The sequence below is a fragment of the Geospiza fortis genome, unplaced genomic scaffold (assembly GCF_000277835.1).
Source record: "Geospiza fortis unplaced genomic scaffold, GeoFor_1.0 scaffold229, whole genome shotgun sequence".
In the NCBI taxonomy this organism is placed as follows: domain Eukaryota; kingdom Metazoa; phylum Chordata; class Aves; order Passeriformes; family Thraupidae; genus Geospiza; species Geospiza fortis.
In genome coordinates this window covers 4489690-4507377 of record NW_005054357.1, presented here as the reverse complement: position 1 = coordinate 4507377, position 17688 = coordinate 4489690, and the positions used below count along the sequence as shown (strand labels likewise).

The 17688-nt window shown below is 41.7% G+C and overlaps 1 protein-coding gene across 1 annotated transcript; it reads right to left on the bottom strand.

Annotated features, from left to right (window-relative positions):
- Positions 1-1913: 1913 nt before the first annotated feature.
- Positions 1914-16426, bottom strand: ODR4 (odr-4 GPCR localization factor homolog). The gene is made up of 13 exons (XM_005423744.3): positions 16294-16426; positions 16064-16195; positions 15613-15708; positions 14371-14477; positions 13623-13659; positions 13375-13515; positions 12708-12803; positions 12182-12247; positions 10760-10888; positions 9913-10003; positions 8791-8976; positions 3766-3858; positions 1914-3151 (listed from the first exon to the last, which is right to left on the bottom strand). Exons 1-13 carry the CDS (start codon positions 16390-16392, stop codon positions 3084-3086), a joined length of 1341 nt encoding a protein of 446 aa, XP_005423801.1. The 5' UTR covers positions 16393-16426; the 3' UTR covers positions 1914-3083.
- Between the last annotated feature and the right edge of the window lie 1262 nt (positions 16427-17688).

Sequence of the window (17688 nt, the reverse complement as noted above, 5' to 3'; positions counted from 1 at the left end):
GACTCTGCAGTGTCCCAGCTGTGGCAGGGAGGAGCTGCAGCAGGAGCTGGGATGGAGCATGGCCAGGAGAGCTGATCCCCCTGGGCAGGGGATATCCCACACCAGGGGATGCCATGCCCAGGGTGGGCACTGGGGCAGTGGCCAGGAGGGGCTGAAGGCTGCTGAGGAAGGGGCTGGGCATCAGTGGGTGGGTGGGGAGGGATCACTCACTGCACTGGGATCACTCATCTGTCTGCACTGTACTCCCCTCTCTCTTTTTGTTATCTTCATTTTCATTATTAATATTAATACTACTACTATTATTATATTGTACTTTATTTCAATTATTAAACTGTTCTTATTGCAACCCAAGAGTTTTATCTTTGTTCCAACCTTCCTGCCCCTTGCCACAGGGAAGTGAACAAGCCCTGTGTGGTCCTCAGTTGTCAGCTGGGGTCAAACCCTCACAACCTGTCACAACTTACCACACCAAATGCTGCCCTCAGATGTGAGGAATTATAAACCTCCAAGACCAAGTGACCAAGACCACTGAGGCTTTTAAAACCACATTTTAAAACCCCATGGCACAGAAAATAATGATTCTGTAAAACTATTTTGTACTATGAATTTTAGAACTATACTTAGAAGAGCCTGATTTTCATATGTGGAACTCCAAACCATTCCTCTGAATTCTTACATATTAAAATAAATATATATCTGCAATCATTGACATGAGTTAACAAAGCTCAGTATCAGTCACTGTGGAGTTTTCTCAGACTGAAAGCTTTGGAGTATTGTACAGGTAGGAAAAGGATAAGCCTACAATGACACCTGAGTTAGAGTTATGCAGTAGTCAGGAAATAGATTTTTAAAAGGTTGTTTTCCTTTCCTCTTACACACACATATAGTTTATCCTAAACCCTCATTATCTTACACTATCAACAGTACAAAATGGTACAAGAAAGGATGGGACAATGAAATCCCCTCTTGGTTAGTCCTGTAATTCTTAGACAAGTGAGAACCTGCTTTCTTCTACATCCACAATTTCCTCATGGCAGGATGACTGGAAGGCTCAATCTGTAGGTACAAGTCAAATTACTCATTTCTTCTTTGACATGGTTGATTAATTTATTATTGCACAGATGGGTACTTCAACTGCCTCTTATATTATACCTGGAATCTCCACCAGAGCGACTTCTTTCTTTGCCTTCCTCCAAGCCCAAACTGGAAAATTAGATCCCTGCTACTGAGTTAGTTTTAAACCGAAGGATTAATTTGACCATGACCACAAAGAAAAGGATCATTTACTAAGCACTGAATAAGCTTAGCAAATGCTAAGAGAGGAAGAAAAAAGAGGAAGAATTCTTTGCAAGGGGATCCCTGGAATAATACATCCCAACAAGCTCTAAACAAGAACAACCATAGAAAGTGTTTCAGATTATTTTATTCTCTGGTGTCAGAGATGCTGTACTTCACTTCTGTGGTTGCATTTTGTGTTAAAGGCAACTAAAGAATAATTATTTTGTATTTTACCTCCAAAAGCACACCCTGTTCTCCTTAAAAAAAAGAGAGAGAGACAAAAGACAGTGCCTTTCTTCTAATTACAGCCCTGTTTCTCCTTCTAACAGAGATGGTAGCAGAGCAATTTTTAAACCAACCATATTCTGAATCACATTACAAAATTAATCCCATTTTCTGGATAACCCTCAGCCTCCCCTGGATGTCATCCCACCTCCTGATTCCTGCCTATTGATTCCACTGACTGGCACAGAATAAAAAGCAATTCTAGAACCCACAGCAGCTGAACCCAGTGCCTCCATTACAACACTCACCATCCCCTTGAGCAATGCTGAGCAGAGAAGGTAAACAGTCTTTCAGAAAAGCAGCTTTTTTTTCCAAACATGTAAAAACAGAATACACAAGTGAGGCAACAGTAGTCAACACACCTTTCTCAGAGCTGCCTTTATTAAAGGTATCCCAGTACACACTTGATTATGCTTTAGAATCAAAGGGTTTATTTTTTTTCTTTGTGTTCCACTGCCTTTAAACAAAAAAAGAAATTTGCATTGGTATTAAAATTTTGTTAATTATTTTCTGCTGCAGCTCAGGTCCAAGTAAACATCACATTTCATATACAAATTATCTTTATCAGCCTTACTAGAGTTCATTCCATCTGTCCACCTTCCTCACGTTGAGTAAACATGTAACTGGCCAACATCCCCAGGAGAATCTCTCATCATGGAAAGCTCTCTGTTTATAATCTAAAACTTCTGATTAGCAATACTTTTGATAACTTGCCTATATCTACAAGATAACCCACAAGGCCTGCCTAGGTGTAACCGTTGCTGAAATAGTTAAAATTCCAAGATAGCAATGATTGCATTGGAGCTGGACAGAGAAATCCTCATCAGGAGGCACTGAGGAAAGGCAGCAGCATACACACAGCTCAGCAATGCCATGCATTCCATTGATTTCTGAGTTCTGCACTCTTGAACCAAGCTATTTACAGGCTGCCTTGGTCTAGTCTTGAAACTTTTAGAAACTATTTGTATACATTTTATGCTAGCTAGCCAGTATTATCTAAAACAATGCCTACGGTGAAATGCTGGCTTTACTAAAACTAATTTTCCCCCAATTAACTGTAATAAAATAAGATTTCTCTTAGCAAAGGAACCCTTAGAGCAGGAATTATCATACCAGGTCATTATGCAGGTTTTACCAATACCCTGAGAAACACCAGGAGTAGCATTTTACATTAAAGGAGCCAGGAGGAAGGAAATTAAGGTTCTGTATTAGTTTAAGGGACCTCTCCAGAAAATAATATGATCATTCATTTACACAGAGAGACAGGGTTAGTTTCTTGTAAACCTGATTCACCCTCTACTTGACTCTCTAAGTGCATAATTCTATTTAATTTAGGCAGTGTATGATGGAACAAGGTAACTGAATTACATTTTACAGCATTACAGTTTACAGTGCACATCTACCTGGTGAGATTTAGACAACAATTCTTAATTACTAATATATTAACCCCAGCTATTCTCATCTTCTGAATGGCCAACATTTCCCAGGAGCTGTGGTGGCTGGAGTTTAATCACTGGAGATCAATCACTGAAGTAGTTGAAGGAGAAAATCGATGCCAGGACTGCGACAGCAGCTGCCACGACCAGCCCTAAATCCAGAGAGAACACAGGCAGTGAGGGAAGGGCAGAAAAACCAGCCCTAAATCCAGAGAGAACACAGGCAGTGAGGGAAGGGCAGCACAGGCAGCAGGCAGGGAGGGGAGGGTGGATCAGGGGGAATAAGCAAAAGGAGAAACAAAAAGAGCTACCCCAAAAAGAGCTACCCCAAGAACTACTTTTATTAGTATGCTCATTACTGATGCAACTGAGAGACACACAGAAAACCCCAAAACACCTCAGTGATGATGTAAGGGAAAACATTTTTACATTCAAAGCAAACACATATTTACTGCTCCTATTTAATCTTCCAGTTACTATATTCTATTTCTAATAATTAATAGAATCCAGAAGTAACTGCTTTGCTGATTAAAGTGTAATTATTTCAACACAAGCAGCCCCAGAGCAAAGAGAGCTGTACTAAGTGCAGACAGATCTCTGAGAGCTGGATGAGGCAGCACCATGGAGAAGTTGCAATGGAAAGTTCTGTAGCTGGTGTTCCCTGAATTCCCGAGCTGACAATTAGGATGCTGTGGGAGCTAACAGTCCTGAAAGGGCCCACTGCAGCTTCTGGAGTGCCATAGCAAAAATCAGGGAAGGAACATACCCATATTTTGTTGGAGCTTCAACAGCAACGTTGCTTTTGTCAGCTGTGCCTGTGGTGTGTCACTCGGGCTGTCAGTCACTGGGCAAATATCAACTGCATGGAAATCAAGGGAAGAAGGGGAAAATTAACAGTTGTCTTTTACAGTGAATTAATACAAAAGGCCAAGAACTTCACATCAACTTTATAAAGTGTATTTATGACAGGAAAAAAGCAGTTTATTGCAATAGCACAGTGCTAAACTATGCTGTATGGCTGGAAGGGTAAAACTAAAGAGACAAAATAAATTTCAGGAGGAGCTCCTCTTCCAAAACTCATTTTCCACACCCTGCTTCCAGAATAACATTCCCAACCCTCTTTGCATAGCCTGGGGAGAATTTGACTATGTGAGAGGGAACCACCAAAATGTACCATTGAGCACCTTCCAAGATCAAAGGTCCCCTCCAGAGCCATCTGTCCCCAGTTCAGGGTACATGCAAATCCCACACCAGAGAGGATGAGCCCAGCAGCACTTCCCTACCCAACAGCCAGAGATGCATTTTTTCCAGCCCCAGAAATTTCTTTTTGAAGATCCCATAAAAATACCCCTTCACAGCAGGCATTGAGGACTCATTCCTCCTTGGAAGAATTACTAAATCCTTAGTCTGCCCAGCCAGGATGTGAGAGAGCTTGAGTCTATTTCCAGGCGGATGGCACTCAAACCTGTATCTATTTCCTTTGCAAAGATCTCCCTAATCCCTTGGCTATATCCAGCTTGTTAGAGGGGCAGGAGAGAAAGAAGGGGATTAAACTCCAGTCCTTCAGCCCAAGTTGTTTGAGTCAGCATGGAATACACCATACCCCCCCAGCGACAAGGCTGCTGGGTGGTCGTGGGCCATCATTTTTAAGTATTCCAATTTTCAGAAGTTTGCTAAAACTTGCCAAAAATTTGGATTACAGTTCAGAATCTACAACCACAGGCACCTTCTGCACAAGCAAAGGGTAAGACAAAGTGTTTGTCATGGCAGTGGGAGCTGGATGTGTCTGGGAAGAATGAGACAAGCAGGCTCAGATAAGAGAAGGAGCCTAACAGACTGTTCTGGAGACAAGGGAACCCCCAGCAGAACCAGATATCAGGGTTTAGAAGGCCATGGGACACTGATCTGAATAAAAACACATCTCCATTTCCACAGAGGGGTTGACCATCAGCAATAAATCACAAATTACATGCTTGAGTAATAAGGCACATCCTCTGTGTGATTCATATGCAAACGAAGTACTTTCTCTGTCATTAGCTATGGTGGAAATGGATAATCTAGACAATCAGAAAGGTTGTTTCTGTTGAGTCATGTGGATAATTGTCTTCAAAATATCCTTAAATCAAGCTTGCACAAGACTTGTTACACAAAAACACCCAAACAAGCTTTTAAAACCTGTCTTTAGGGTTTTTATCCCTAAACCCACTGCATTGGTACAGGATGTACAGCAGCAGGGAAATCACTGCCTGATATGAAACTCAACAGAACAGTGAGATACACAGACAAACAGACATTGCTTGGAGATCTCTCTGCAAGCAGCACATCTATGTAAAATCAAGATAACAATATTTCAGTGCAAAGTGCTTTTTGGAGAGAAATTTTCAAACATTCCTGAATCCCACTAGTCCCCAGTGAGGCCATGGCTAGATCATTATTTTCTTTGTGCCAAGTAAAACACTCCCTCAGCTGCCTAAAATGAGCAGAAATCTTCATCTAGAGTAGAGGAGTTGCAATATAGGTTTTCAGTAATTATCATTAACTAGCACAGTAAGAGAACTTCTGTCCAGAGTTTTGAATTTTGTGAAATATCCCACTTTGAGACAATCTGACTGCATTTTTTGGGTCACCTCTGGAGTCTAGCTCCAGCAGGTTCCTTTCTGCTGTATATTTGATGAGCAGGTAGGATGGTCTCTCTAATATGAGGTTTCTTTGTGCCTTCCTGTGCTGAGGGGACCTTTGGAAGCTGCACATCAAGGCAGCTGCACATTCCTTGCCTGGAAAAAATAAGAAGACAAAGGGAAAAAGAAAACAGAACCACCCTTGAGCTATTTAGTTACCCAAGGCTTTATGGAAGGTTTGCATGCAGAGCAGCAAAATCACACAAAAGAGTTTTCATAGCAGATGTCTTCTAGTACCAGTTAGATGAATCCTTAATTCTTCAGTTTCCAAACCAAGATGGGGAAGTGATTACCACTGCTGAAGTCTTATTTCTGTTTATCCACTCAGGGTATTTACCAGCCCACCCCCTGCGCCAAGGAGGAGCAGGGATTTAGTAAAGCCAATCAGAAATGCAGAGCTTTCAGTTGCCTGTATTAGAGCACTGAATACCTTGAAATTACAGTGTTAGGGCTATTTAAGGCTTTCACTTATAAATAGCTCGGGGTTTACTTTCTATTTTCCACACAGCAATTTTAAAGCATGACCCAGTGGTGTCCCCAGTGGAGATCTGTACATGGAATCAAGACACAAGAGACACCAGGAGAGCCCCACGTTCAGTAAACACATAAAACTGACCTCAAAAATTCAAGTTTTGACTAAAAGTTGCTTAAAAAAATAAATCTTTTGCCTATACTGATTAGATCCTCTTCTTCTAAAGTGCATATTTTAAAGAGGAACAGAACCCCAAATTATTCCAAAAGCTTGCTCGTGTTCTAGAATTTTAGAGAATTCTTTTCATCAGCAAACTTTCCCCAGAACCTCAGTATGTACAGCATTTCCAGTTAATTTGAGGAAGGTGCCTCAGACCACAGGAACTGTGACACAAACAGAAAGGCTGATGACAAAGTTCCCTACAAACCAATTACTGAATAGTGACTATTATTAACAAAGTTAGAGCTAAGCTTAGAGAAACAGCACAGGCTTCCCAAGCCAAAATGATGCACTGGAAAAGCCTTTGCACAAGAAAAACCACAAACTCTCATTATAACAAAAAAACATGTTCACAGCAATACTTAAGACATTTCATACCAAAGCAACAATAAAAATCAAATCCCATAATTAATGGGGGATTTTTTTTAGAATGCAGAACACTTTGTATGCATTTAACAGGACTCTTTCTAAAATCATACCTTCCTGGTATGATAAAAGTGTATAAATAACTTGTGATTTTAATAAACCACAAGTGACTGATGCCTCAGCTTTAATTATCAGAATGAACAGTGCTGTGCTGTCAGCATTATTGATACCACTGCAATTAACAGAGCCCATTCCATGGACAAACTTTATGGTGGTCACCAGGACAAGGCCAAGCTTTCCCAAAATCCCTTTGTATGTTTTTCCCTCTCCTCTTCTATGCACTTATTTCAATTTGTGGCTTTGGGGCTTTTCTTAAAGAAAATACACACCTACTTTAATTTGCTTTTCTTTCAAAGAAAAGGAATATAAATCCCCCCCAGTTAACTCTACAAGCAGCAGAATACAAGAACACCGAAGCTCCTTTTGTGGCCTTCACTTCACACCTATTGCTGGCATTATCTTTGGGATGCCCTGCTGTGAGTGGAAAGGTGTTTCCTTCCCACCTGGAGTTCACACAGCCTTACATAAGCAATAAAGCTGAACTGAATCATCACCTCTCTCCTCCCACACCTCTCTGCACTGCTACAACAATACTCATTTGCTTCTCTAAGCTACACTGATTCCTTAAAGCTCAGTAGTAATTAGTTTTAAGAGTATTAAAGTTACTCTAATAATGCCAGAGAGATTTTTATTGTCTTTCCTGTTTTCCTTGAGGTTCCTGTACACCTCTTTCTCTTCAGAAGGATGAGTCAGTTCACAGCTAACAGGTCTAGTTAAAGCCTGGAGGGAGCTGATTCATTTAGAAAGACAAGAATTTATGGTTAACTCTGAAATTAGGAAACTCAAAACCCACTTCAAGTTAACATGCAAGTCAAGGTGAATATCAATACTCACAGTTCACCTTGCACAGCAAGTCATGGTTACATCGCCCAGTTTTTGTCCCTAAATACCAACATCAAAAAGTGTTCATAGTTTTAATGTGAGAATTAGCGTTGGATGTTTTATTTCTTTAAATTATAAAACTGGAACCTGCCGCTCATATGCATGTTGAGGGGGAAAAAAAGGGGAGCAAAATGTCTTCCATAAGAACAGGAAATGTTCTTAGGTGCATTTCAATGTCATATTTGAAATCTACATCAAAATCAACATTGCAAGGGAGAAAACCCAAAAGGAAATTATACAGACCAGGAATATTCAGAAGGAGGAATCCAGGAACTAGATTATGTCAAAATATCTGTATTAAAGGGAATATAGCAGTCTCATAATCAGACCACAAACTTGTAAGATATTCAGTAGAAAATGAAAAGTGCTCTCAAATTTGTTTTCACTCTGGGTGAACCACAAATCTTCAGGTTTGGGCACTGCATTTGGTACATAAATTAAAACACTCTGAATAAAGAAAGGTATTTGGCTTTTTTAAAAAAATTGGGTTTAGAATGAAAACTTCTTGAAAGACACATTAGACTACATGGATGTTTTACTAGAAGAATTTTTAAAGTGTTTTTAATTCTGTAGTGAAAAAACAGTAGATTTGACAAAATCACTCAACTTATTCTAACCTGTCTCAAAACTACTTAGCACTAAAAAGATGAACTACTGAAAGTGTAAATATATCTTTTCATATAAAAAACAAAGTTTTGTAGGGTGTTTTTTAAGAGTTTATTTCTCAATAAAGGATCCCCTCTAATTCATGAGCACAATTGCACATACAAACCTTAGTTAACCATCTCTTCATGTTTCTACAGCAGCTCAAGGGCTGCAGTCACGGCTGCACTGAAAAACCAAAATATTTGAGAGGAGAAAGTCTGTTCCAAAAAACACAAACTGTTAGGATCATTTCCCACAATATATTTAAGCTGCAATGAATTGTTATAAATCCTTAGAGTTGCATATGAAGTAAGTTGACTTTATCCATATCTGGATAAAACTGGCCTATGCCATTAATCAGCATTTTCCTGGCCCCTGAGCCAGCCTGCCCTGGCTCCCAGATATTTACCTGTGCTAATGTCCTCAGCTATATGCATATCTTCAGCTTGCACAGGCTGATCCAACATCTCCACAAAACGTTCCTGGATTTCTCCAGCAGCCTCATCACCAAACTTATAATCACTGAGCATCACACTGGATCCAGCAACTGGGACAAACAGTCTCTGAGGCAAGACATGATATTCCCTCCCAACATCTAAAAGGAAAGAAGGAGAAATACCATCCCAATAAAAGCCTTGACAGTTATGATAAGATCCCTCCATAATCTCTGAGCATAAGATAAAGTCACTGCAAAAGAAGAGCTCAAGGTCTCTGTGTAGAACCCTGCTTTCAGACGTGCCTGGCTTAGTGGGCTGCTATTCCATGGATTTATGTCCTTACATTATTAGTCTCTCCAGAAGTACCCAGGGCAGCTCCAAAACAGACCATAAAACGCCAAGCAGAGCTTTTCTCCTGTTCAGAATGACTTGCAGGAGGGCTCAGGGACAGGCTGCAGGTAAGGGCTCCCCGAGGAGCAGGATTTCAGCAGCACACAGGACTGCAGAGGTGTCACACCCAGAGCCACAAAGCTCGGCTGCCACCTAGAGAAGGGACTCAGAACTACGGGCAATGGGAAAGGCTCTCTGCCCAAGACATTCCCATTGATCTGTCAATTAACTCCTTTTTGGTTTAAGGCAACGACACCACTGCACTGACTTAAAGAAATTTAAGAGTCCCAGCATGAGCTCAAAGATCTGGCTTCTATCAAGTTTTAACACACATCAAGATTAATAGGAACACCATACATGGATTTAAAAAATATATATAAATAAAAATTTAAAGTGTGCAAGGTATAGTTGGAAATTCAGAGACAAAAGTTTCGACTACAGAAGTTTGAAAACTCACAAAATTTCTGATTAGTGAGGAAGAAGCTGGGATTGCATTTTGTGGTCACAGGAACTGTGATACCAAAGGACACAAACTTGACCAAAAAAAATTCCAGACTTAAGAAAACATCAAGGCTGACAAGCAACAATTATTCCTTCTCCTTTTTATTCTGCTCTAACCATACTGGAACTTCACTGTAACAGAATTTTCTACAACCACCAAAATTCACTGCAAATATAAGCTGGTGGATTTTTTTATTTCTTACTTTTTTTCTGAGGTCCTTCATTTAAAATCAGATCTTCAAACAGTATTTCACACCGATCACTCAATGTGTTTATTATGTCTCTTTTCAAAGCCTGCAAGGACACAGTGAAATCATCAAGAATATCAAAACCATTTGCAAAATCAAAACTATTTGCAAAGCTTTTGACCAGGAAGAAATAACCAAAGAAACCCCATATGTTAAACCCATGATTAAAGAATAGTTTTTTCCCAGAAAATAAAAACTAGTAAATATTTTACTAGTAAAATATTTTAGTTGTATTTTAGTAAAAAAACTAGTAAATATTTTATTTTCCCAGAAAATAAAAAATAGTAAAAATTTCCCAGAAAATGTTCAAACTAGTAAACAATAATTTAATATTAGAGAAAAGCTACCATCAAAAGAATTGGTATCAAGAAGGAAAACCACAAAACAAAAATGAAAAGCTGAGGAAAGTTTTAGGATTGCTAGGATAAGAATGGACAACTTCTAGATAATTATCAGTAAAACCAAACAAAAATAATCATGAGGCAATGACTCAGTGAGGGGAAAAACTAAATTACTGAGCAAGTAAATCTGAATTTTACCTCTACAAATATAAAAATAAAGTCTGCAACCTTTTTAAAGAGAATTCTTCAAAGCCTAATCCCTCTGACAATTTGTGCAAAGCCTTCCCAGAGCCCAGCCTTACCTACAGCACACATATCCTCTAGAAGGGAAAAACTAACTAACCACACATGGATGGTTTCTAAAATAACTTTGACCCCAGTTCTGGCAGAGGAAAATCAGTATGCCGAGTCCCACGTGCTCCAGGAGAAAGTTTCTGATGGACCAAGACCCTGCTCAGTACCTGAATGGCCTCTTTAACCTTGGGCTTGTTGCTGTGGATGTAGGCTCTGCACTTGACAGCTCCCCGCAGGTTGATGGAGCCACTGCACACCTGCACCGTCGCCGTGGACCTGGGGCTGGCACCCTGGCACTGAGGGACAAACAATCCACCTTTATCCCAGGCCCTTGCAGCACAGTCACTAAAACCAGAACCAGCAAACCGACAGCAGGTGCTCACACACAAGTTTCCCTCATCACGCAGAACTAATTTTATTTTTATTTTATTTTTAGTTATTCATTTGATTCTTCTTCTCTTTTCTATCATGGCAAATGTGTTTATCTCTCCAGATGTTTCAAACACTTGTATCTATGAGATTTTAAAACTTTCCAGGCTTGTGGAAAATAACAGCATTGCAACTGTTAAGTCTTTTACAGGCTTTTTTAAAACAATGACGTTTTCATGTTTGCTATAATCAGCGTAACCCAGGGTGTGCTGGGAGTCATCCCATCAGTCAGTACCAAATTATACACGTGGTCACACTGGGAGCTGCATCAAACTGTTGCCTAGAAATGCTCTCCCTAATTACCACAACAATGAGTGTGAGCATGAAGCACTCCAGGACAACACCTGGAAACACTGGGGTGCACAACTTCCTCACCAACTGCACAAACCACTTCTGCCAAAAAGAGTTTTCCTCTCCCTGCAGCAATTAACCTCAATACAATAGACAGTAACAACAAAAGAGGCTGAGATACTCATGGAGACTTTAAAATGGCATTGGAAACACTTCTAGTTTTGCTGAACATAACTTTGAGATCCAGGAACCACCTGATAAAACACAGAAGGCTATGAAACAAGGCCCGGACACATTTGGACTTCAGGACTTAGACTGGGGCACTAAATTCACGGTTCTTCACAAGTCAGGCAGGGAGGAAGCTCCTGACATAGATCCAGCAGCTCCAGATGATGATTCAGCTCACGGGATCTACGCCTTAATCCAGAGCTGGCAGCTGAGCTCCTGACAAAAGCATCCAAGTGAATGTCCAAGCTAGCCAGGGCAAGCTGTGCATTGAAGTGTGGGGGTGACTCTGAACTTCAGATACAAAGTCACTTGAAATCAATGTGCACAGGTACCTACAGGTATCCTACTACCAAAGGAATTAGCCACAGGACTTCTTTTCCAGAACCTGTTTTCCAATCTTTCAGCTATTCTATGCAATTCATGGACAACATGGTTATCTCACCCCAAAAATTTCTGAAGCCACAAAATATGCAGGTCTGTTGACAATCACTTTCATATTCAATATCCAGGGGGGAAAAAAAAGTCTTAGGAATAAGTGCACAAGATTTCTAGACAGTAATTCAGAACCTTATTATTTTATTTTTTGCTCTATTTTATAATTGAAAGGCAAGCTTATACTTTGCAAACCACTAAAAACTTACCAGCTGTGTCAGAACCTTGACATCAGAAAACTGAATGCCGGCCTGAGTATTTCCTCTGAACTTTTTCTGAGGGGAAAAAAAATTCTTTGTGTCATGAAACAGGAAAAAAAAAAGTGCCTGAAGCCATCTCCTCACCGTGGCATAGAGTGCTCCCTAGTTTATAGCCTTTGAAAGGGAAAAATAGCACTTAGAAACCAACCAAGAGAATAGAAGTACAAAACTAAAAGGAGAGATGAATGAATCAATCGACAAGGTGACTGAAGTAGGTCTTTGAAATGTCATCACCCACATTCACACCTCACTCTGTAATAGAAACATTTCAGTCATTTCACACATAATTACTGCATTCACACTGCCCAGGAGGGAGAGGCAAGCTGCAGGAATGGCAGCTCTGTGTGTTGGCTACCTGGAACAGCCAACCAGACCAACAAACACTGCACAGGAGATGTCTCATTCAGTGCTTGGTCCCACAGAGGTTCCAACCATACATCTATTAGAGCTCAATTCCTCCTTGTTTGGTACTCACCTGCCCTTCCAGCAGTTCTGTATCCTCATCTTTAACTTGGCCATTGATCAGAAAAACACTGTCTTCTATCTGCTTTGACCACCGGTTTAACCCATTCTTTAAAATAAGTGAAAACAAAACAAAAAAAAAATCACAAGAAAGAGGAAAGAATTTCACTGAAGGGTTGGACAGTTCCATGCTGAAACTTATAGAAGTATGTGTTTTAATAGTTACTCTGACAGAGTTTTAAAGGGAAAAACCCATGTTTTTCCAAAGGTAAACCTTAAATGGACCACATTCAGAACAAATTAAGAAACAAGCATTGCAAAATAGTGAAGTGCCACCCCAGGGATTTGGGGGTTGCAGAGAGGGTTGCAGCCCATTGAAAGCCAACTCATGGCAAAAGCATCCCATAGTCCTGCACAAATTGGGTGTAACCTTTCACCAGGTGAGGCACCAGAGAGGTTACCTGGGATATTCATGACAATTATTACATCATTTTGAACAAAGGAAATTTCTCACTGAGCACAGCAGAAGAGTTACATTTAAAAGATGAATAATTGTTAAACATTCTCCACTGATTAGTCCTACTCCTCTTGTGCACTGTTCAACTCCTTCTCTCTTAATTTTCAGCAGGGAAATGAGTGTGGTCACTGGTGTGTAGGAACCAGTGCAGGCAGTGAGTTACCTTGGTATTCTTCTCCAGGTCATGGTTGGGGGAAGTAGCAAGCAGTGGAATGTGGATGTTCACATTTACTGTGCAGCCCAAAGCCACCCAGGAGGCAGTCAGAGCACTCTGGTACTTCCAGTCTGCTGGCTTAGCTGAACTCTGAGAGCACAAAAGAAAAGCCATAAAGCATCTACCCAAAGCAATGTATGGAGGCTTTTTTGGGGTTTAGCATTTCTTGCCATGCATTAAAAGCTGGATGAGCTTACCTTTGGGTCCTGCACATCGTAGGTTCGGCAAACTACTCTGTGCTACTTAAAGAAAAAGACCCAGTGAAAAGCAAGGGAAAAACTGAGAACAATCCACAATTAACTTAGCCTTCTACTAAACTTCCTTGTTGAGCTAATTTGTGCTCTGGAGCAAGTTTTCATCAGTGTAAAGAAGTGGGAAAACATTTGCCTGTAATCTCCAACTACCACAGTGATGCCATCTCTTACAAACAAATTAAGATCAATATGTATTGACAGGAAAAGCACCAAGGCATCAATTTTTAATTTGTCTTCATCTCTCTCTCCCCTTAGAGAAAAATCTTTGCTTTCTCTCCTTGTATGATGTCATTACCAGCAGCTCCTGCATTCTGCTGCAGCTCTACTATTGATCCCACAGGATTGCTGCTCCCCAGTTCCATACAAGCACCACTGGTAACAGCAACTCAAAAAGCCAAACAGTAATTTAGAAATTTTTTTTTCAGTTTATGCAAGTCAAGACTGATGGGGAAAAGTGTCATTTGATGTTGTCACACAGACAGACCTCATAAGAAATGATGGAAATTTTGCAAGGACAAGAGGGTCAATAGTCTTAACCACAGCTAGCCAGAAAACTTCACTATTTCAACTTATACATGTCTAGCTGAACTTGAACAGCCTCCTCTTCTCTAATTCTTATTTATTCAGCAGTAACTGGATAAAAGAGGCTGGGTCAGCAGCCTCAGTCAATAACCTTGCTCATAAAGGATACTTTTTCGTAGCAGAACAGATTTGAAGCGCTGCTCTGTCTGAGACCTCCTCTTCAGTAGGTTTCCAGAGCCTTCTTTTACTCAAGGACTTTTCCACTGAGAAGATTAGCTAAAGACCAAAAATACATTGCAAAAATATGCACTATCATTCTTGGAAAATAGTCTTGTACTAAAATTTTAAGTGTAAGCAATATAAAAATTATGTATGAGCAGGAAACAGAGCTTTCACGTCACCAAAATGTCACAGTAAAAGAAAATTCAACAGGGTTTCAGAGGCACTTTTGCCCACAGTGAAAGAGGCTTGTTAAATTTTAATTTAGCTCCCTTATAAGCCAAAGCAAGCAGTACACATTCACATGTCCAACCTGTCTGCTTTTGTCCTTTCAGATATATTACAGTTTTGTGCCTATCAGCTGGGTCAGAAAAGCTGTGCAAAATACCTACTAATTATATAAAACAAATCCCCCCCAATTTTAAATTCAGCAATCACTGGTCATCTGGACACAGCTCACCTTTTTTACCCAGCTACCAGTTTCATTAACAACTTAGATGCAATTACACTGAACTGCCAAAATTGACTCTTGGATCTCAGGCTGCCAAACCTGCTCATGCTTAAATCACTGACCAGGATTATGTTAGAAAAATGACAAAATGAACATACATTTTCAGAACAGAAATCAAATATGGCAGTAGATTCCCCAATACTGTAACAAAAATGCATTTTAAGTCTACCAGATAGTTTTGAGTATTTTAAATTTAATCCCACACCCTTAAGTCAAGTGCACATGTTCTAGACAAGATGTTCCTCTTAAAGGAACCAGGATTATAGATCTTTCACTACTGTAAACACCTCTAAACTGAGTGATCCATTCAGACAAGGAAAGCTAACATGTTAACATCACTAGCACCTTTATGTGGCTTTATATTAAGCAACAAAGATTTAGCTTAATAAAAACCTTGAGGATGTTACCCTAAACCTAAGCCAGAATGTCGACATTCACTAAATACAGACAAACCCAGCAAACAGAAATTCAGATTTGCTATCGCAGTAACAAACAGGAGGTTAACAAATAGTGTCCCACAGGACAGGCATTTCTGAAGTTCCAGTCTCAAACCCACACATCAAAGCACAACACTTGTGACATAAAGCAACAAAACAACTGTATTTTAGTCAAGCAATGAGAGACAATTCCTCACACACAGAGCCAAGGATGTTGCTGCCTCCCAGCAGGAACTGTGCTTACCTTGCGCAGAGCATTTTGACCGTCTTTAGCCAGCTCTGGAGTTGCAATCATAAACACACCAAGAACCAGCAACCCTCCAGGGAGCATTCTGGACACCTTGAAAATGAAAATGAACATTTATTAACAGGATGGGCAATCTAGAAACCACGTATCTTGAGATGTCAAAAACCACTGGTGAGGCACCAAGAGCAGAAGCAAGCTAAGGGAGAGCGGTTTTCACTTATAGGACCCTCTCCATCCTGCAAGTGTTTTCCCTTCAATAATAACAAGTGTCCTCTCATCAAAAAACCTAAAAATATTAAGGGTATTTCTGCTTTAAAACACCTGTGCCCAGCATGGTAAGGAAGGCTCTGTCACTTTGAGATGATACAAGTGCTGAGATCCTTTGTGTCCATCTTATTTCCCTCCTGTTCCTCCCACCCCTTTGCCACCTCCCAGGGCGAGTTCTCACCTGACTGGCATGTGTGGTGATCCACTCCTCATCCAGGGATGCCAGTTTGGGAGGGCCCAGGCTCTCCTCCTGCTGCTGCTCCTTGGGAGGGGTTCGCACAGCCCTGATGACATAGTCCCGTTGGGGGGAGCACTTGCCAGAACATCAACAGAAGCAAACACACCTTGAGACTGCTCAACAGGGGTTTCCCCAGTTCACAGGAACGAAAGGAAGGACAACCCCACACTTACCTGCCCTATCAACAGGCCAGTGACATATGGCTTCACCTTTGTGCTGAGCTCTGTCAGGTACTGCCCAATACCTTCCTCGACAAGGTAAGTTCTACCCATGGCTCCAGGTTTAAGTGATCTGTTGTAGTTCCAACCTACAAAACACACAATGCACTAAGTGAAAGAAGGCACATACACTGCAATGGGTACAGGAGAACAAATCTCACACAAAGATCCTTTAGAACTGTTTGATTGAAAAAACCCTGCCAGGTCATAGAGTTCAACCATTCCCCCACGGCCACTACTGACCCATGTCCCCAAATGCTGCATCCACATGGCTTTAAAATCCATCCAGGGATGGGGACTCTACCCTGTCCTGAGCAGCTATGCGAGGGCTGGACAGCCCCTTCAGTACAGAAACTTTCCCAAAGTCCACCCTGAGCCTGCCCTGGCCCAGCCTGAGGCCGTTCCCTCTCCTCCTGTCCCTGTTCCTAGGAGCACAGCCCGACCCCCCCGGCTGTCCCCTCCTGTCAGGAGCTGTGCAGAGCCACAAGGTCCCCCCTGAGCCTCCTTTGCTCCAGGCTGAGCCCCTTTCCAGCTCCCTCAGCCCCTCCTGGTGCCCTAGACCCTTCCCAGCTCCGTTCCCTTCCCTGGACACGCTCCAGCCCCTCCACATCTTTCTTGTCATGAGGGGCCCAAAACAGAACCTAGGATTTGAATTTTGAAATGCCTTCAAGAAAAAGTATCTTGCTGCATGATACTTGTAAAGGATGCACTGTTCCATTCCCACAGTGACTTGCTGAATTCCACACATGCCCTTGAACATGCCCTACACCGCTTCCACTCCAATTCCCAAGCACTCAGAGCACACCACCTGTGAACATTCCAATGAGCAGCTTTGCAGTTCCCCCCAGAATCCAGGGCATGGGGGTGCCAAAGACTCCCCTCCCTTCTCTGTAGGGCTGGGCTGAAAACCCCTTTGTGCCTGGAGAGCTCTCCCATAGAATTAAGCATTAAAAAGCTGAAGCCAAAGAGGACAGGGTGAGAAAGCAAAGAGCATCCTGAACCTCCACAGGGAAGGTGCTCACACACCTCAAGTCATGCCCCCACAGCAGGGCTCAGCACTTCCAGACTCCCAGGGCTCTGCTGATCCCCATGGATCAGCCCCTGCACATCCCCAGGGATCCGCACCTGCACATCCCCAGGGATCCGCACCTGCACATCCCCAGGGATCAGTACTTGCACAGGGGGGTTCAGTACCTGCCCACCCCACGGATCAGCCCCTGCACAGGGGGGTTCAGTACCTGCCCATTCCCATGGATCAGCACCTGCACAGGGGGGCTCAGTACCTGCCCATCCCCATGGATCAGGCCCTGCACAGGGGGGTTCAGTACCTGCCCATCCCCATGGATCAGC

Bases quoted from the DNA above. Each gene is read 5' to 3' on its own strand.
- ODR4 (XM_005423744.3), bottom strand. From the start codon at position 16,392: ATGGGTAGAACTTACCTTGTCGAGGAAGGTATTGGGCAGTACCTGACA. The intron at 10,889-12,181 runs GTAAGTTTTTAG...TTTGTCCCTCAG, and splicing joins TCAAGGTTCTGACACAGCTG to TGCCAGGGTGCCAGCCCCAG. The intron at 8,977-9,912 runs GTAAGAAATAAA...CTTTCCTTTTAG, and splicing joins TGAAGGACCTCAGAAAAAAA to ATGTTGGGAGGGAATATCAT.